At 56.7% G+C, this 19825-nt stretch overlaps 3 protein-coding genes across 3 annotated transcripts; 1 reads left to right on the top strand and 2 right to left on the bottom strand.

Moving 5' to 3' along the window:
* Positions 1-1443: 1443 nt before the first annotated feature.
* On the bottom strand, positions 1444-8837 carry BESB_005430 (AMP-binding enzyme domain-containing protein; the record flags this gene model as incomplete). Its single annotated transcript, XM_029359298.1, has 15 exons — positions 1444-1698; positions 2058-2126; positions 2370-2459; positions 2593-2770; positions 3111-3259; positions 3568-3690; positions 3839-4254; positions 4485-4554; positions 4961-5035; positions 5338-5438; positions 5908-5988; positions 6340-6496; positions 7073-7409; positions 8030-8129; positions 8714-8837. The coding sequence occupies 15 exons, from the start codon at positions 8835-8837 to the stop codon at positions 1444-1446; spliced, it is 2325 nt and encodes a 774-aa protein (XP_029222211.1).
* Positions 8838-12341: 3504 nt separating this feature from the next.
* BESB_005420 (uncharacterized protein) lies at positions 12342-12845 on the top strand (the record flags this gene model as incomplete). The annotated part of the gene is made up of 1 exon (XM_029359297.1): positions 12342-12845. One exon carries the CDS (start codon positions 12342-12344, stop codon positions 12843-12845), a length of 504 nt encoding a protein of 167 aa, XP_029222210.1.
* A 3451-nt stretch (positions 12846-16296) lies between these two features.
* BESB_005410 (uncharacterized protein) lies at positions 16297-18507 on the bottom strand (the record flags this gene model as incomplete). The annotated part of the gene is made up of 4 exons (XM_029359296.1): positions 16297-16671; positions 17091-17252; positions 17720-17777; positions 18290-18507. The coding sequence occupies 4 exons, from the start codon at positions 18505-18507 to the stop codon at positions 16297-16299; spliced, it is 813 nt and encodes a 270-aa protein (XP_029222209.1).
* Between the last annotated feature and the right edge of the window lie 1318 nt (positions 18508-19825).

Raw genomic sequence — 19825 nt, 5'->3', positions numbered from 1 at the left:
ATTCCGTGCTCCAGCCTCTACACTGCGAGAGCCATGCCGGTGAAGGCGACAATTGCGCGACAACGGACCCAAAGAGATAGCGTTGCTGCGTGCCTCGTTTCAACGGATAGCGCCGCTAATAAATCTTGCGCTCGATATGCAGTGGCCGCATACAGTGAACGTTGGCTTCCTATCCCGATACCTCCCCGCCGACGAAGAAGCGCCTCCCCTAGCCGTGCTGGGCATCCGACTCCACTGAAATAAAATACTTGCTTTCCCTCCCTAGCTGCCGCCTTGAATCCTTCTGTCGAAACCGGGACAGTGCAGCTCTTTGCAGATTCTACTGGTGGAGCCTGGTAGCGGCAAGCACGTCGGAAAACGACTCAGGAGGCGATAGTGGGGCCATGACATACCGTTCGTGCAAGAAGTCTCTGAATTCACCGGCTCGCACCGACAAAAGCATAACTTGGTAAAACGTACCAGAGAACGCCATAACGCTTGGACGCACAGCGGCACTGCCTGAGGAAATCACATTATCACGATTGAAAGGTCTTTCCACTCCCCAGCTGCGGCTGACTGCCACTTAAAGTGGTGGGCGTCGGTGCCCAGCACTTTATACGAAATCCCAGTGCCGCAGCACGGTGTTTCACGCCAGCGGCCGGAGACAGGACACAACAGTGCACCAAAGCATCTTCCTCTCACAAATGTAAAAGAAATCCCACGTGTCAGTCCTAACTGGGGGCTTTGCTGACGAAAAAAGGTGACCAGAACGGCGGGACTTGTGGTACGCCTCAACACAAATCCGGGAGAGGTCTACTGGTCACCACACACGAACGCCCATTTCTGGTGTGCGTTTGGTAACGAACCAGAAATGGCCGCGGTTGACAATTACCAAAGCGAAGTGAACCACTCAAGGCGGCGGTGTGCTGCACAAAGAAGAGAAGTTTGCTCTTCGAAGCCCTGCTCGTCGAAGAAATATCACTGACCGGCCCGACCCTCCACAGAGCCCTCACAGACAAGCCGGACTCCACACACACTACGGTACACACACTGCCAGAAATGACACTGGCCATTGAGGCGCACAGGCGTTCAGAAATAACTTCAAAACAGAAACGAGTGCTCCCCTTCACCAGCTGGAGATGCTCCACATCCCTAGCTTTCACACACGTAACAGACAACTCGCCGCATCCTTCACCGCCCCCGGGGCATCCCGCTGTGCGCACGTGTCTCCGCCCGGCAGAGGAGCGAATCGAAGGTGCTGATCTCTGCTTCATGGAAAACTTCCGCAGGATAGAAACCTCGAAAACTCAAGGTCAATGACCTCCAGCTGGTCGGCGTTCAGCCGTCTCACACTGCGTCGCGGCAATCTTGCCGCAAGGCACGAGGATTTCGAGCGAAGCCAGCGGAGTGTCTCCAGAGGATGTCCATAACCAAGCCATCTCGAGTAGCTATGCTTTCGTGTCCTCAGGGCGTCTTTCCCTGGAGTTTCGCGTACAGCTCGTCGATTTGCTTTCTGTACTCTTTTTCGACAGCCTTTCGCACGACCTTCATCGTCGGAGTTGCCAAACCGTTGTCCGGGGTGAACGCGAAAGGCGTGAGGAAAACACTCTTGGGCTCTTCGAAGCTGTGAACGCGTCCTCGACCAGCTTCCTTGATAGAGAGCACGACTGTGCGGCGCAAATCGGGGTCGTTGAGCAAGTCCGAATACGGCATTTTGTCCTGGAGCACGCCCAGAAATACCGATAAAAAAACAGCTGCTGACGATCCACGTAACATCAGCAGCCAGGAACGCGGCCCGCGAAGTGACTCTGACAGCAGCAAAACAGAGAGCCCGCCCTCATGTGGGGGCGGACTGCCCTCCGGAACAAAACCCTCAACCCTAGACAGAAGAAAAGCGGCGTGTAATCATGCTCATCTCTTTGTGTGTATACGCGAGTCGACACTCATCGCCAGCAGGCGGAGGCCTCTTCACGCGACTAAATCGCGGTGCGGAGGAGATCGAAGCTCCCTTCTCAAAGCCGAACTTGTTCGCCCGCTGGACGTGGAGCCAGCGAAACTAGAGACTGCGTTGAACTCACCTTCTTCTGCTCCTTGGCCCATTCCAGGACAGCATCCTTCGACGGCACGACCACAGCCACCAGAGAATTCTGCACAGTAACTCAGACGCGCACGCCAAAGAATCCACGAACCTAAACGCTTAGGCATGCCACAACGGTTCAAAAGCAGCTGCACAAGAAGCCACGCTGACATCAGAGCGTCTTCTGCGCCTTCTATTCTTCCCCCTTCCCCTCCCCCCGCCGCCATGGGCGGCCATCTCTCCCTCCACGGTCGGGCTATTCTCGCTTGAGCCGGTCTCGCAACACGCGGACTCGTCTCCCCGTCGAGCTCACCTGGACAGAGTCGCCGTGCAAGTAGATCTGTTCCACGAACGGCGAGCACGCGAAGATGTTCTCGAGCCTCTCAGGCGAAATGTATTCTCCCTGGTGATCGCACACGAATCAGCAGAGGGCAGGCAATGGACACGAGGCCTGCGGAGACAAGCAGCCCAGCTGAGCGCGTGGAAGGACGGCATCGCGCCCGCAGAATGGAGCGGGTCACCACACAGCTGCTCACCTGCGCAAGTTTGAAGATGTTTTTCGCGCGGTCAATGATGCGTGGAGCGCCCGAAGGGAGGAGCTCAACCACATCTCCAGTTCGCATCCATCCATCTTCGTCAAGGGCCGCCTCCGTGGACTCTGTGTCCTGGAAGTACCGCTTCATGATGGACGGGCCGCGCACCAGCAACTCGCCTCTGTACAGACAGGGCGCGCCCAACAGCCCGCGACTCGCTATGGAGGCCAGAGATGCATCGCTAGCCTGCGAATACTCTACTTTCCGCGGTCACCACGTGCGTGTGCTGTGTGAAACTTTCAGGCACGCAGTCGGCAAGAGGGAGCCAGTTGGGGTGAATACAATGAAATCTCGGAGACAAGCCATCTACCAATTCAGCCCTCCGTGACCGCTGGAGTCTTTTCCATCCCTCTGCATGCTTGCACGCGAGGAGCTGAGCGGACTGCCGCGCGCCGCAGGCGCAGGTCCCTCGATGCCACTTTGAAGGAGTCAATCGCCTGCAGTGCCCCTGCGTCGCTCACCGGGGGACTTCTCCGTCAGCAGAATACGCGAGGTCAGGACGCGACACAATTTTGAACTCGAGAGACGGGAATGGCCCCCCGATGGTGCCTTTCTCGTTGTCTGCGGCCTCCTGCAAAAAGCAGATGCCTGTCTCCGTCATGCCCCAGCCCTGAGCAAACAGCGAGAACCGCACAGCTCAAGAGCCACGCCGTTCAGTCCATTCAATCGCCCCCCGAGAAGAAAACCAGAAGCTGAAAAATAAATTACATCACCTCCGAACTATACCGAGCAACAAGCCGCAAAGTGGGTCGCCACAAGACTGACACGCTAACAGCTGCAAACAGATGGCGGCTATGATAATTCCGAGCTGCCGTCGACATCGATAAGGCTTGGCGTCTGTGACTGCCGCCCCGCTGAGAAAGAAGTCAACCTCAGCGAGTGCCGCTTGCCATCAAGTTTTTTCTTCCAGAAGCTCACCTCGCAGACCGGAGCCGCGAGCAGCATCTGGAGGGTCACCAGGGCTTCCGCCTTCATAGGTGCACTGCCCATGCACAGCGTCTTCAGCTGGCCTCCGAAGGTCGCCCGAACCTTCCCAAAGAGCTGCAAGATCAAGACAGACATCACGCAACCAAAATAGCCCAGCGCCTCCAACGCGGGTGTCAGAAAATCTGAGGCTGCGACACAGTAGAAGCCCTCAGGCGTACCGACCGCTGCAGCTCGCCAGGCGCCTCGACGGCGGCTCACTTACAACGTCCGGGACGGTGGCTGAGAATCTCGAGCCGTCCTTCTTGTAGTTGTTTTCTTTCCACGACAGCGCTTTGCGGAACAGCCACTGAACCAGGCCGCTCTTTTCCTTTACGCCGCTCATGATACGGTCGAGTATGCGCGTGTACACCCGCGGAACGCCGAAGAAGACGGTCGGCTTCAGCCGCTGCAAGTCCTCGATGAGCCGAGTGATTTCGCCAGAGTAGTAGCCGATTCTCACGCCGATGTGCGTCAAAATGACCTCGACGCCGCGCTGGTACACGTGCGACTGCGGGAGGTAGCTGATCGTGGTGTCGCCGCGCGCGAGATTCATGCGATTATTGCTCTCCACGTAGCCAGCAATCGTCGCCACAAAGCCCCCGTTGGTGTGAACGACGCCCTTGGGGACGCCCGTCGTGCCTGCGGCGCACAAAAGAGACTTTTTCCAATCTCCAACCCGCGAGAAACAGGGTGCGCGGACAGCGGTGACGCAGGCGGGTGTGTTTCTCCAAGCCCGTCTCACGGAGTGACAAAGTTGCTTCACTCGCAACCTAGGCAGCACACACACGAGACCCCGAATCATCCCAGACAAGGCATCCGCTGCGCGGCTTCCAGAGCCCGTGCATTCACTCAGAAAACACAGAACGTACCAGAAGTGAAGATTACCGTGTAGACGTCCTCGAGGCCCAATGCCGGCCTCTCGTGGGGTTTCCCTGAGCCCTGCTCGCCACACGCATCACACAAACAGCATGTTCGCGATGCAGCTGACAAACACTGCGCGGCCAAACAGAGATGCTCCGGCGATGCTTTCGTGCTGTGTCCATGGAAGACGATGCAAATCGAGTCTCCGCGCACAAGCGAAAAAGCCGCGCTGTGGAAACGCATGCAGCCTTTTTTGCACGATAGGCATTGACATAGGTGTTGGCGCGAAGCTTCCGCAGTGTGTCCGCGACTATTTCCGCCGGCCGAGCGACGAAGCAGGGCGCCCACCAAACATGCTAGAATGAACGAAGTAACTCGCGTTCAGGGTTTTCGAACTTCCAGCGCAACCAAACTCGACAGCTCGGGGACTGTGAATGAGGACTGCGTATCAGACGGGGGCCTAAGCACGCTGTGGAACGCATACCTTTTCGATGAGCTCATCCAGGTAGTACAGCTTGATCTGCGCGGCGCTGAACTCCTCGACTTCCTCGGGAGTGACCTGCAGCAGCATCAGCGAAGGCGTGCCAGGGAAGCCTTTGTGGGTACTGTGATACAGCAGCTTCGCCTCTAGCTGCGCATTGCAGACGTTCTGTACGGACTGTGCGGCTCCGAGAGAATCAGCACGCGCGGTATGATCGCTATTCTAACTCACGCTCAGTGCAGAAAACCCCAAGCGAAGCGTCTCCGCCTGTCGGATCAGCACACCCAGCCGAGTCTTTTTTTCAGAAATCGATAGCTTTTTTCACCAAAGACGCTCAGCCGAGGAAGAATTACGCGTCTCGTGGGCTTCCCGCTACTCACCGGATCGAAGCAGATGACCGTCCGCAGAGGAACCTTGTCCTCCGTTGCCAGTCGCAGCGCGGGATGTAGCTTCGCTCCTTCCACGAACAGCACCTGGAGTTCTGAAAAGCAGGCACACGCAAGCCGAACCCGGTTGAATGGAACGAATACACGGAACGAAAGCCAAAGTCGACGGCGGGACGGCAGACCATAGGCCTCCACACGTTACGTGCCGATTCCCTCGTCTGCGAGACACTCTGAAACAAAGGTGAAGGGCGTGTCTGCCTTCGTATTCTCTCTTGTTTGGAAGAGCGTGTGCGCGTAGGATGTAGCCCCTCGCATCCTCCGCGACATCCTTTACATCAGGAGCGATGGGAACATATTTTGAGAAGTGCTCCCAGCGTTTTTCTGCAGAGCTGAGCGGATTTTGTTTTTTCCCGCACAAGGCACACAAAGCTCTCCTCAGTGTCCTCAGAGTGCCTGTCACATGGCCTCTCCCTTGCCACTGCGCCAGACACCAGTCGCCGCGGGCGATCCTGGAGCGGCACGATGTGCCTTTGACTCTTCTTGAGTTCTCTAAATGCCGCTTACTTGTGAGCCCGAGGATGTACAGGAGAGCCTCATGGCCAAGGGTGTCGTAGAGCGGCACGCTGACGAGTTTTGCCGCGTTGCCTAACAAACCCGACACAACGAGAGAGAGAGACGCGCCGACACAGCAGATCAGGCCCCTGTCTCCTCGCGCCGCCACCACGACGTGGCGACCATCGGACGGCGCCGCGTACACAATGAAATGCGTTAGTTTAACGCCTGAGTCGGCCGCTGTGCGTGCGACTTCCTAGTCAGATTTCTGCGCCCTTCATAGCGAATCAAAGCCGCCAAGGCCCACACACGGATTGAGGAGCGACAGAATCTACCTCGAGCCTGCAGAAATCTGGGAAAACCAACGCTCCTGTCAGGCGCCGCGAAAGAGACGCACGCCGTCGTCGTTTTCGCAGTTGGCTCACGCAGAGACAAAGCACCTACAGGCGAAGTCAGTGATGCGCCACGCCGCGCTGCTTCTCGCCCAGATGCCGGCGAAGCGGAAGATCTCCTGCACGTCTGCGTCCTCCCCGAACGCAGAAACAGGGACTTCCACTTCGTTGCTCAGAGCCCAGGCGAGCGCCTGCGTCTTCTCCAGAGTCTGCACGCACGCAAACGGAAAGCGACCCAAGAAGAAATCCGCCCCCTTCACGAGGGCTCGACACGAGGTCGCCCCAGAGGCTGTGGAATAGGGAGAGAACAGACACGAAGAAGACGATATGCATGCGAAGGGCGCCATGTGCCGCCGGCCCACGAACCAGATTTCGAAAGAGTTTCTCGCGAGAGCAGAGCCCTCACGCACGCAGTACGACTACGAACCTGATGCTCAACTATGGAGAAGCACCGGCACTCAGATGGAATACATTTACAGTACCTCCGATTCCACCTCTGCCACAGAAGATAAAGCCATACATTGCAGCTAGTCCTGCACCACGAGACAATGCGAAATGGAAATGAGCCATGATTGTGTGGCGTGCGTCCTTCAAGAGGGGGACGCAGCCCGAGGAGTTCTGCCCTGTGGCTGTCGACCCGGGAGAACCCGACATTCGGAGGCGCGCGCTCTGCCGCCTGCGCAGCAGTGACTCGGCAGCCTCAACCGCCACCTCGAGACATTTCCTCGAGCCCGCCAGCTTGCTTTCCACCGCGCCAGAAAAACTCCTCTGACGCCGCCACGTACCTCCTTGTAGGTGATCCACTTGTAGTCGCCGAAACTGACCGCGTCCGGGACGTTTCGGCCGCAGCTGTCTGACAAGCTCTCGCCGCTTCGCGTGCTCCTGAACCCGCTCGCGGAGTCCTTTCCCGTTCCCGGGGTGCCTGGCTTGTCTCCTGCATTCCCTGGGGGACTCGGCGCCGCGGCGCCGCTGCCGGAGGCGGACGAGAGAGTCCTCGCGTCTGCGCCGGCTGCAGCTTCGCGATCCGCCCCGGGCGCTGGCACTACCAGCAGCAGCTTCTCTCGCTCGCCCAGGAACGGATCGTCTGGGAACGCCAGCGCCGCACAGTAGAGAGCGTCGAACCTGACGAGCAAAGGAGACCAGGACTGCAAGCAGAGAGGCTCTCCACTCCTTCATACCAAGTAGCAAGAAAGGCAAACACACACGGGAGACAGGCCTGGCCGCGTCAGTTCCGCAGACCCAGAGCTCTCCTCAGAGAGGACGAAGCAGCTCAGCAGGGCGGGAAGGAAAATGGAAGCGGCGCGCGCGGCTCATTGAACAGCACACGCCCAGCACCAGGCGAACCGATTCGGGGAGACGCGCGCGCACATGCCTAGACACGAGAGTAATCGACTAAACCACGACCAACTGCAGAGGACACGAGGGCTGGCAGTGCCCCCCACGCGTTGAAGTGCCCTACAGCCCCACAGTGGAAGATCTGAATCCGCGCGGCGCGAGCATGCCTGTTGTGTTTTGAGTCTTGCCTCGTCGCCGTGCGACCTCCCGCGGCAACGCCGGCGGTCCACGGACTGCCGGCGGAGACCGGTGGTTGACGCCCGTGCTGTCCCTATCCCCCTGGCGCTGGTGTACGCGTATCGTTGCAACTGAGGCGCCCTGGCTGCCCTCGGCAAGGCAGACAGGAGATGGCGACAGTCTCACGGCGCGGGCGGACCGTCGCCCCCAGATGTTTTTTCTTGACTTACGGAGATCGGACATCGGGGTAGCCTTTCAAGGAGCCTGGCAACATCGTGACCGGGACTGGATTATCCGAAGATTCAATGCATCGGTAAACCGCACTTTCGCCTGAGGATGCACAGGGACAGGACAGAACGAGCCACAAATCTACCAGTCTCTCTCTCTCTGGTCCGCTCCCCAAAGAAGTCACTGGGAGGAGACGAGGCGGCACACGTTCGTCCTCCGCGAGCGCACAAGCGGGCAGCCCCCCACGCCACGCATCACGGCATATTAACACACTTGAAGCGCTTAAAGTTTGGCAGTGCACAGAAACGCGAGGCGACTCCTCACAACTGTCTGACGACTCCGCTGAGTTCCAGAGCGCTGGCCTGCGCGCCCGCCCGACCCCCCCCCTCCCCCCCGCCCCGCGTGTGAGCTCAAGTTCCCCGCTCTTCACCAGCATGCCCAGAGTGCGGGTGCGTGACACTGACGACGAGGAACGGACGAAGACGCGGAGGGCGGACAACGCGTAGTGTGTTTCGAGGAGAGGCACTACGCAAAGACTGGTGATATCGTGTGAACTGCGCTCGCCTCCAGCAGCAACGGCAACGTTCGGCAGAAAGAGCCGCGAGCTGTGAGGGCCCTGCCGCGGCAAGGCGGAGGCAGACTGGGCAGGCGAACGCACAGTAGATATCTCTGCTGCTGTCACTTACCCTCCTTCTTGGGGATTCCCTCGACAGGAACGGCGTACAGACCCCTCCACTGCTCCTTGGGCGGCACACGGGCGCCGTTGCTGGTCGCGCCCTCCGCGGCCTCAGCGCAAAAAGACATCGACATCTTTCCGCGCGCACAATCGAAGTGACGGACCCAGACAGTCTGGCGGCGCGAACCAAGTCCAAGATGCCTTCGAGGCAGGTAGGGGCACAGAAAAGCGTGGCACGCTTGAGAACGATCGATAGCGGACTCGACAGCCGACTGTCCGCTTCGACAGACGCTCCGCCGTCTCTCTGGACCACAGGCCGAGCCAATGTCTTTGCCCAAATACGAGAGGGCGGAGCAGAAGCGACGATGAGCCGGTAGGAGAGGCCGCCCTCCAGAGACGGATCAAGCTTCCGCGGAAGAAGACGCCTTCGAGGATCAGTGGCAGACTTGAGAGGTTGGAGCCACAGAATGGGCCTCGCCACAGCGCCGCCACACGAGCTGTTTCGAGAGGAGCGGAGCAATGAACAGTCTCTTCCGAATGTGCTCAACAGAAAATGAAAACCGGGTGCTCTGACAGAGAATGCTGGGAGCTCGAACGCTGGTTGGCTGGACTACATGTGCGGCACAGCAGCTCGCTCAGCCCCTTCAGTGTACGAAGTAGACAAACGGAGACATGAACACGAACAGCGACAACCCACCAAAAGAAGCTTCCACACAATGCAATGTATGATTTTCGCCAGGCGGCCGACCACCGAGGAGACGCGGCAAAAATGTGAAAGCCAAAAGCCGACAAGATGTCACCGGTCTTCGCGGCAGAATCGAGGAAACAGAAACGCGAACAATCCTTCTGCACGCAACAGAAGCTGCTCTGGGGCGTTGCGTAGTGTTTGGCGCTTTCTTCGAGTAGTACGTGTCCTTGCTTGGCACCCATGCACATGTCAGCCGCGTCACGAAAAAGACTACTAGCCGGGGGCTTCTATTGTGCAGAAGAACGTAAGAGCCAGCCACAAGTGACGGGCCTCTTCAAGTCCCCAGAAGATGTCGTGCATACCAGCGCTAATGGGGCTGAACAAGGACTGAAGCGTACGAATCGCCTTGTGCTAGTACGTTACAGCTGTTACTGCTACGAGGGCAACAGGCTCTTCGCGGAAGCGCGGTGATCGCTTTTGTTTCCGACTGCGGATAAGTTTGACTCATGCGGAACAACGAGTTCCGTCGATGTGACTCGAGAGGCACACAGACGAAGACGTGTATTTCGCGCAAAAAAGCATCCTTGTCACTACCTATTTTGTCCTCAGAAGCCGTTGAAGAATTATCCCAAGGCAGACGCAAGTCCGCTGACGAAAAGACGGCCGGCGGGCAGCAGAGCGACCCACCGTTTTGAAGCCGGTATTTCGAACGGCTGGGCGGCAAGCCACCCACCTACGTTCTTTGGGACCGCATATCGATGGACCGAGCGAATCAGTCATACTCTGCATGTGCAAAAGTGACGCGGACAAACGGGACTGTGAGATCGTGATTACATTTACACACTGAGCCAGCTTGCTGTCATGCCACGTGAACCCACGTGCCATACATTTCCATGAACGAGCCCCGCTTGTCGGCGTAAACTGCCATGCAATCCACGCATGCTTACAGGAACGTGTGTGGCTGCACTCTTGGAGCCAGGGTGACTAGCTTCGAGAACAGATACCGCTGAATTCAAAACGCCTGACCTCTGCCTGCCCGCCGAGACGGTTGCCGAGGGTGTCCGCCCCCCCTCCCCCCTCCCTTCCCCGGCTCAAAGGCCACCTCAGTTGCTTTCGCATACGAGAAGCTCGTGTTCGGCAGACTTCATACCAGCTCTTGGAAGGCGTCGGCTTGGTGCTGCTGAAACTGGCACCAGAATGCCCGTCACGTCTTGCCGCACAACCGCTGCTCGCCCCGCTGTTGTGCCTCCGAGACGTGGCTGCACGAGTCGGTCATGAAGAGACACAGGGCTTGCTCGATGTATAGAAACCGGGGGGTCTTCTGTGTTCTATCTAAACGCAATACCTGGAGGTGTCATTCACCAGGAGACGCACCACGCGTCATGGGGTAACGTATCAGCTTTACGGTATCACGTGACGCCTCAGTTTTGCTGCCGCAATTTCAAACGTTTTTCTAATACATGTATCGATGGTCCCAGAACAGCACATTCATTGCTACACCACCTCAGCCGCCCAGCGAATAATCTCTATCGGTAGCGTTGACGCGGTTGTGTGAGTCACTGTTCTTGAGAGTGGGTGGTTGTTTGCTGCAGAGTTGTCATTTTGGCCCTCCTAATGTAGTCAGCATCCTTGCATATGTCCAAGCGGGCGCCACCTCTGCTGGACATTTTGAAGGAGATGTTTCTCATCAGACAGGATGTATCGTCGCCTGGCTCATGCGCGCACCCATGACCTACCATCGGGGTAAACATTTGAAGCCAGATCTGCTGCAGTGAAAGCAAACACCCACTTGCAGCAGCCAAGTGCATCCCTGTCAGATGAGGAAGCATCCATCGAATACACACTGATATTGGCTAAGACTCACAGGAACGTGGTGCTACGCCGCCCCGGAGAGTTCACATTCGCTTCTGTAGTGTAGTCCAGATAGTTCTCTACATGAACGTGAAGCTGCCTATGGCTCCTACAGAATGACGCAAAATGTGACGCGTGGCCGCACAGCGGACAGACGAAGCGACTCAGTAGGATGGGCGCACAGTGAGAAGTTTGGTACCACAGTGGAGTGAGAGGCAGACTGCCCGGAAGATGCAGACAGATGAACGGGGACATAGACCGTCGGACGGCTAAGTGGAAGAGGCAGGTACCTCATAAAATTGGTGCCGAGAAAGGGATGCCCCGTTAGAGCTTATCTTTGCGTGGCATCTACTAGCATCTTTGTTTCAGCATTGCTGCATCTCTCGCGAGGAGGCACCGCAGCTTCCGTCTCGACCGTGTGAAGGAGCCCAGCCCATTCATTGGAAACAAGCATATCTACCCCGGGCGCAAAGGTTTATTGGATACCCCCTTTGCCAGAGTTTCATTTGATAGGCACCGAGCTCTCAATCACTACTCTACAGGACACGATGCCTTTGTTCTCGTACGGACGAACCAGCCAGAGAAGTAGCGCGGATCTCTATGCGCGTTTGTGTGCCGCTCACTCCTACGAAGTACACGTACTGCAACTACCCTGGAACGAATAAGCATTTGGATAACGAAGATGACGTAGCGACGAATTGAAACCCCAAACGTGGTGAAAACTGAAGAAAATCTGAGTGGCTGAGTCACAAAGTACGAAGTTAACGAATGGATCACGACTGACCCGCCTTATACCCGAGTGGCTGCGTGCGCATTCTCATCGCATGCGAAGACGCTTTTCTCCGGGGTGGCGACAACGAGTGCAAAAACGCAGCATCATGAACGAATGGCGTCGTGTCTAACTGCTTTCGTTGCCCGACAAATTCTTTTATGGTGATCGGCCTCCCGATATTCTGTTTCAAAGAGAGGACATACATTCCATCGGCACAGCTTTCCTAAAGGCGTGCCTTTTTCCGCAATCACTGCGTTCTGCTGTAACAGCCACGATCACTCTTTTTCCGTGGCCCCGTCTGTTTAAGAAGGAACACACATTTTCAGGATGGCGCCCATCCAGGCTCTCGCTGCCTCTTCGAGGCTCTCAAAACTCCCCCTTCTCCGTCTCTCTGCCCCCCGACTCGGTGGGAACCACATTTACCTGGGCAGGTACCATGACTTCAACAACTGGGAGTACTTGCCTCATCCGAAATTGCAGAAGACCGGAGCGATCAACCCCGTCGGCTCTCAACAGTTTAACCCAGCTGGAAAGGATTTGCGAGGATCCGGTCTGCATGGCCCGGAGAACGGCGATTATTTCAGACTGATGCTGTGGAACAGGCTGCGTCAGAAGGGCATGCGTCGGGAGGTGCCGACAATTGAGCAGCTGCGCGACTACAACAAGATGGACGTTTCTCTTGTCTACTTCTGCTGGGGTCTCTTGCTGTTCCTTTACCCTATGGCGACGTACGGCCGCAAGTACGCTACGGAGCACGGTCATTTCCCGTATTCGCCAGAAAGGACAGATGGCTCCCGCGGTCATGGTCCGCTGTGGTGGTTCGTTGAGTAATCGAACTGCTTTTTTGAAAAGGCATTCAAGAACAAGGGGTCTGACACACCGAAGCCTGCGTCGTTGCGTGCCATGATTCATACAGTGACACATGGCGACGCTGAGCGTGTGGAAGGCGAGAACCCTGTGGTTGAGTTAGCCGGACCCGGCCGCCGTTCACAAAGCATCTGGCTCGCGGCTCCCCACGCAAGAAAATGGACGCACGACATGCCAGATTGGTCTTGTACGGGGTGCGACATCTCAAGTTCTACCGGAAATGCGAGACTTCCCCTGCACACGTGTGATCCACAGTACCCAGTCGGCATCCACCTAGAAATTTTGAGAGGGAGAGGGGGCGTCATAGCCTCCGCGTTTCTTTTTGAGTGGAAGCGGAGGCGAGCGGTGGTTTGCGGCGAAAGTGGTCGCAGCTGTGAGCAGCGTCGGGGCTGAGGGACCGGTGTTACCAGGTGGTGGTGATTTTTTGTTGAACAATGGGTTCGTGTTTTAGCATGTGATACTCGTACAGGAAACAACTCCATTGATCCTGGCGACGGTGCGGTATCTCTGGAAACAGTGCCCTTGTTGACAGTGGTGGCTGCGTCCGACTGTCAATTGCTGACTTTTCGAGCCATGAGACCTCGGGAGGTTTACATGCGGGTGCCTTGTGAACGATACGCCGCTGTGCCGTGTAGATTGCGGAACTAACACCCCATGTTCAGACGCCCCTAGAGGTGACTATCAAGGAAAAATCCGGAAGAGAGGACTAACCGAAAGGCGTCCGGGCATTGCGCTGACTAAACGAAGCCTTGTACGGCCGGTGACTGCGTAGCCTCCAAGCTTGTAGACTTTCCAAACGAAAGGCAGTGGAAACATAGCGATAGTGAAATGACGCCGACCGGTTATACGCTTTCAATTAGTCTGTATGGTCGTTGTGTTGTGTTGAAACATAGGAAAGAGGAACAACGAGTATTTTACCCCTCTTGCGTGCATTTCGCTCTCGCGGCTCCTCGAAATGCGGAGTACTCGACTGTTGTTTTAGAAGCGACAATTCAGTACTACGGTGAGTGTCTCAACGAACACCAGCTAGTTTTGCCCTCCAGGCGCGTCTTACACGATGACAACAACGCCATATTTTCAGAGCCAGTAGAATGTAGAGCCACTAGATTGCGCATGCATCCCCTCGCAGCACGAGATATTTACTTTCACTTCATATCTTGTGCTACAACGGCCAATCGGGCTCGCACGAGAATCTTCACACGGGTTTTGTGTTGGACATAGGCACAGAAAGCGTGACCTTTTACTGGTGTCTTTGTCTCCTGAGCGCTAAACGCCGGCTTTTCTTGGCAATCCCCATTTTCGGTGTATGAAGGATGGAGTAAGCAAGTAGCAGGACCGGCACCCCAAGTATTTCTGCTGCTTCGCATTCCTAGGTGTGGTTTGGATTCTCAGCACTGTAGTCCTCCGTCTCGTTAAAAGCACAGTAACGTTCGCCTCCACAAGTGCATCACATGTTAAGAACTGCTATCTAGCTTGACTGCAGGACTATCCCAGATGTGGGGGGAAACGCCTCAGAGAACGCCCGGGCAGGGCACTCCCGCAAAGGCCCCTCGTGCTCCGCTAGTGTTCCTGCGCAGTCATGGTCGGGAGCATAGATTTGACCCGCATGAGTTGATCGCGTACCCGCACTAGCGGTTCCTTGCGAACAGCGCCCAAAGCCGAAATGTGCCGATGCTGCTGCCGCTGGGTGCAAGATGTGGAGAACGCGCCTCTTCGTATACTCGCACAAGAAAGTAATGCGTGAAATTAGTGGATATAGCGGATGCAAGAAAAAGAAAAACCAAGGGCATGGTCGCGTAAGTGCAGGATTCAGCTAATGAAACGTGGGATACTATGTTCAATCCGCGCGAGAAAACTTGTCAAGATCGAAACTTTACATAACCCATGTTTCTAGGCGCCGAAAGCCTCAGTGAGACACCGTCGCTTGCGTGATTTCAGAATCCTTTTGCCGACGCACCCGAGTAGACAGTGAACTCCCGAGCTTGCCACGCAGTCAAATGGCCCCTGTCGGTTAAGATTTTCTGCCTCTCTACCCTGACAAGAGAGACGGGATACTCGCACTGCCCAATTGTAGGGGTCCAGTGTATTTATCTACTGCACAGAAATTGGGACACCTACGACGCACGGGCATCAAGAAAAAGCCGGGCACAGAACCTCAGAAACCAATACACAGTATAAGCAGCGAATTTTCCAGATGTCCTCACCCTAGTCACTAGCGCCCGGCTGGCTACAGCAATAGCAAGCAGACTACTGAAAGTCGTTTCCCAGTAAACACTGTGTCACCGCAAGCTCGAGTTGCACACAACCTGCAGCCTGCACTAAACAGCCCGCGAGCTCTTTAGAGAATAAGCTTTGCGCCAGGTCAGGCCGTCGAGGTGAAACGCGGCGGTCTTTCCACTTAAAAAAGCTGGTAGTCAGTTAGGCTGTGACCGCCTCGAGACCCTTACACATTACGTCCGACCCAGTGCAGTCATCGACCAAGTAGCTGTCAGTGCCCCCACGAAGCATGCACACGAAGATGCTCTTCTGACGCCTACAAAAACCCCAGCGCCAATAACTACTGAGACGAGTGCACGCCCGACAAAAGAGCCGGTACCTCCGGTGTCATAAGCAACTAGGCGTCTAGAGCTGTCGAGGACTCCTCTATCGAACGGTTCAAAATGAAGCGAAACTCAACAAAACCCCCCATCCACCACGATTGTGACCGCTGTACATGATTATCTGCTTTAACTGAAAACGATTTCCCGCCGCGGGGGACCGCGACGGCGAAAGGATGCCCCTGTTTTCATTTGTAAGCGCAACTGAAACACTCCAACCAGCTGACACGCCGAGAAATCTCCGGTGAGAGTACGGCAGAGCGCGTCCTTGAACGTGTTCTACAGCAAGACAGAGTGAGAATCACATTTACCACGTAGAGTCGCCGAATTCGCGGAGACAGAGGACGCCACGAGCCTTCAGAGTACCTGGTGCTGTAAAGGTCGAGGTACCTCGTCAAGGCACCGACGGGGGGCTTTTTCCACCCGAGATTCACGCAGACTCTGAAAGAAAACCCCTCTCAAAGCACCCTAGTAAGCTCTTCAGCACAACCCTGCGCAGTGCCCTGCTCCCGAGCACCGGTGCGGCATGTTGTCAGCACCAGTGGAAGACACGTCGTCCTTCTCGGCACCCTCCTTCTCTCTCACTGAAACGACGCAGTTCCAACCGGTTCTGCGTGATTCTTTAGGAGGGCAAGCGGCACTCCGCTATTCCCGCAGGCCACCGTTGCCGGGAGGCGCCGTGTCCAGCCTTCGATGGACTGGCAGGTTCCCTGCGCTTCGTCCCGAGGCGTCATACGAGAGGAGCGTCCCCAGAAGCCCTCATACGCGCGGGTTCACCGCATCCGAGTCCCGGTCACGACGCCCCGCCCGCGTGCGCTCTAGCTGTCAGCATCAGCCTTCTTTGGGTACGCAGTCGAGCCGTTCACGCCAGTGGAACTTTCATATACCGTAGGCGTTTCGTACACAGCGACACTCGCCGGATTGCCGTAAACAGTTGGGTGGACGCCGGCGCCGACCACAGCACCCGCCCCGTTGCCGTAGCCAGGCGACCCTGGCATCACTGCGAGGCTCGTTCCAACAGCTGCCTGCGCTTGCTCGTGCTTCAGAACCAGCTCCTCAATGAAGCGAGCCCGCGGGGTCAAGCAGCTCTGGAATATCAGCCACGTCACCGTCATGAAGAACCAAAACGCGTTGTATCCAAAGTTCCCTGGGTCGCAGTTTGAGAGGCCGTGAACCGTGATAGTTGTGTTGCACTGCGGGCACCGCGCACACAGCGGAGACACACGACCCCGCGGTCGCCAAACAGAAAACAGGAAGCTCTCACGCTCAAGGACTGTGAGCTGCTCACATGGGACGCCTGCCCTGCGGCGGGAGGATCTGATACAAGCTTGCCACTGCGGAAGGCACCCTCCAGCGGGATCAGGAGAATGAGGACAAGACAGCTGCTTGAGTAGATGGTGACACGGCCATCGACTGAAAACCTGTCCGCCCGCGAAGTCTGTCCTGAAGTTCATTCCCTATCGTGTGTAGCGGAGGCAAACTGTGTCCCTGCAAGGAACAGAGCTGTTACAAAGTAGCAGCTGAGACAGGCGAGAAGATCCCATCCCCCGCTAACCCGGCCCTGCTATGCGGCTATCAACACGAGCACCAGGCGTCTGCCTCTGTGACTTACACTGAAAACCATGACGACGGCGGAAATGACGAAGGTGAAGTAGACGAAACAGCCCATGACCGAAAAGAAGCCATAAAAGGTGCCAAAATTCCTTGCAGTTTCCCTGGAGATGCCACGCTCTTGAATCCCGTCTCGGTGGTACAGCAAGATCAACACCGCACACTGAATCACAGCACACCACAGTGAAGCAAGAAGAAAGCTCTCGACTGCTGCCAACAAATACACGCATGCAGCAAGGGGACGAAGTCTGGACCTCCGGAAAGGTAAATCGACTTGAACTCAGTTTGTCAGATGCAGATCCAGAAAAAAAAAAATCGCGAGCACGCGTCTCCCCCATGCCAACCCCCCTCTGGCCTCCAAGCGGTGGAACCGATCGTGCTTGGAAGTCGTTGATGCCTGAAAAAGGCTACCCTCTTAAAAAAAACTCAAAGAGTGTCTTGAAACGTCTTCCACTCAACGGTTCCATGCCTCCGATCCTCGTCCCTTGTAACATCGATCCGGTAACGACGCCTAGAAATCCGGGTGTCGCTACGATCCCAGCGCCACTGGCCGCCCTGTCAGCAGCGGATCTCCACTGCAAGAAAAGCGAATCGACAGGTTTACACCTGCCTGACGCGCCTCGCTCTTACCACGGATGCAGGGAGCGCAGACAGCCAACCCCAGAACATGGGCATAGTAGGGGGAAACCTGAGAACGCGCACGCGAACACCCCTAGGCGGATGCATACGAAGCAGCCTCGCTCCATCTCAACCTGCCACTCACAAGATGGAACACACATACACGTAGCATTTACCACCAGACAGTGAGCAGTATATCCACGTCCACCGCTGCATGACAGACGACTCATAAGTCTATAGGGAAGCGGGAGAGTGGACTTGCCGTTGTCGAGACTCGCTACGTATGTCTATAAATGCCAGGCCTCTCTCCATGAATAGCTGCTTTCCGCGTCCACGCAACAGGGCACCTACATACCGAGACGTGTGTATTTACACACGCATATCTGGGACGCGCAACCGAGAGGTGACACATCCGCGCTGCTGCGCAAGATGGAAACAAGCCTTGGAAGCCGAGTAGGTCTTTATCTAAGCACCGGACATTTATTCAAGCACTGGCAAGCAGGAATCGGCAGCGGGGTGGCGCAATCTGTGACAGCCTTGCAAGTTCCGTGTGGATGGTTTCATCGCGTCGGGCGGCCGTACCGGTCCTCACTGACGGGGATGACGACGTGGAGAACCGAGGAGAGAATAGACAGGAAGCACCACAGAACACATGGAAGAAGACGAACGCAGTCGCGAACGGTTAAATCTGATCCGCACAGACAGTCAACGAATGCTCCCCACGACAACCGCCGCAGCCCGCACGGGCAGCGCCGACAGCACGGCGAGCAGGCTGCTTGGTCTTCGGCCGGCTGTGCCATCGCTGGGCGGAGCGGATCTTGCGAGTTCCTTCAGGTCTCAGCAGAGCGGCTCGCGCCGTCAGCGCACAGGACTCGGCTGGTCTCCACGTGGCACGCCCTCCGAAACAGATCGACGAAGGCGGGTCGGTCTCGGTCCTACGGGCTTGGAGACCGGAAAACGACGCGGACGACGAAAGACGGCCACGGCGCACGCAACACAAGGGGCAGCTACTTGCCCACCCGAGCAACTTTGTCTCGAGGTCCGCTGAGCTGTCTGTACACCCCGGGAGGTCTCGAGTCGTGTGGCAGACAAGAGCCTGACCCGGTTGTGACGGCGCGAATGGACGGCCGCGTCCACCAAAAGTTTGCTGCGGCGGGGAGCACTCTCGACGCGACCCGGAGCAACAGCACGAAACCCAAGTCGGACGTCTTCGCAAAGATGATTCCGAGTGCTGCCGTGCCTCAAGAAGGGGAAACTGCCGACCTTTCACCTTCGCCGCGAGGGGACTTGAGAACCATGCATGTACTCCCGGCTGTTGCGCCTTACGCGACTTTGCAGGGTATATATTTAGGACAAACTAAAAACGACCAACCCAGTACGGCGAAGCCGCAAATAACAACTTGTGGACGGGGCACGTTTCCCGTAAAACGAACAGACAGACGCAGCGCTGGCGGAGCCGACCTTGCGGGATAGCGCCCGTAACACGGGCGGATGCAAACTATATACACGAATAGACTGAAAACGATTAATCTATCCCAGATCCCTGCATTTCTCTGCCGTCTCTGAGGACGGAACTGCCTAGACAAGGGCAGGAGCACTGGGGAAAAGTTGTAATCGTACGACCAGCGGGTTATCACAGAAGAGTGCAGTGACGTTCCGCGTCTCGGGAGACGGGTATCGCGCGGCCAACCGAAGCGGAGTCGAGATCTCGCAGAGGCCCTGGAGGGATGCAGTGGTTGCACTGGCTCGTCGACACAGGATGCGGAGCCTATCATTGAGAACTCTTCCGTTCGGGTGGTCGCAAGCATAAAGTAAACCGAGCGATTTTTCTGCGCGGTTTCCGCGCTGCTTTCGTCCCGGAGTTCAACTTTGCGCACACGGTTGCTCACAGCCGCTGCAGACACACGAGAATTTCACCGCCGGGCGGTCGGACGCGGGGTGCTCTCTCGTCGTCGAGCATGCGAGCGGCTCCACAGTTCGCCGCTGGCGCAGTCACGTGTCTGTTGGCCTCCAAACACGTACAGTAGATGTCTCGAGTCGCAGGCCAACGGTACCAACGTTCCTCAGCAGCGCAGGCACGCGTTTGTCAACTCGCCATCCTCATGGTTCCCTTTATCC

Source organism: Besnoitia besnoiti, chromosome I, assembly GCF_002563875.1.
Source record: "Besnoitia besnoiti strain Bb-Ger1 chromosome I, whole genome shotgun sequence".
In the NCBI taxonomy this organism is placed as follows: domain Eukaryota; phylum Apicomplexa; class Conoidasida; order Eucoccidiorida; family Sarcocystidae; genus Besnoitia; species Besnoitia besnoiti.
Note: the sequence above shows the minus strand (reverse complement) of the source record. Positions and strands in the feature narration are given on the sequence as shown.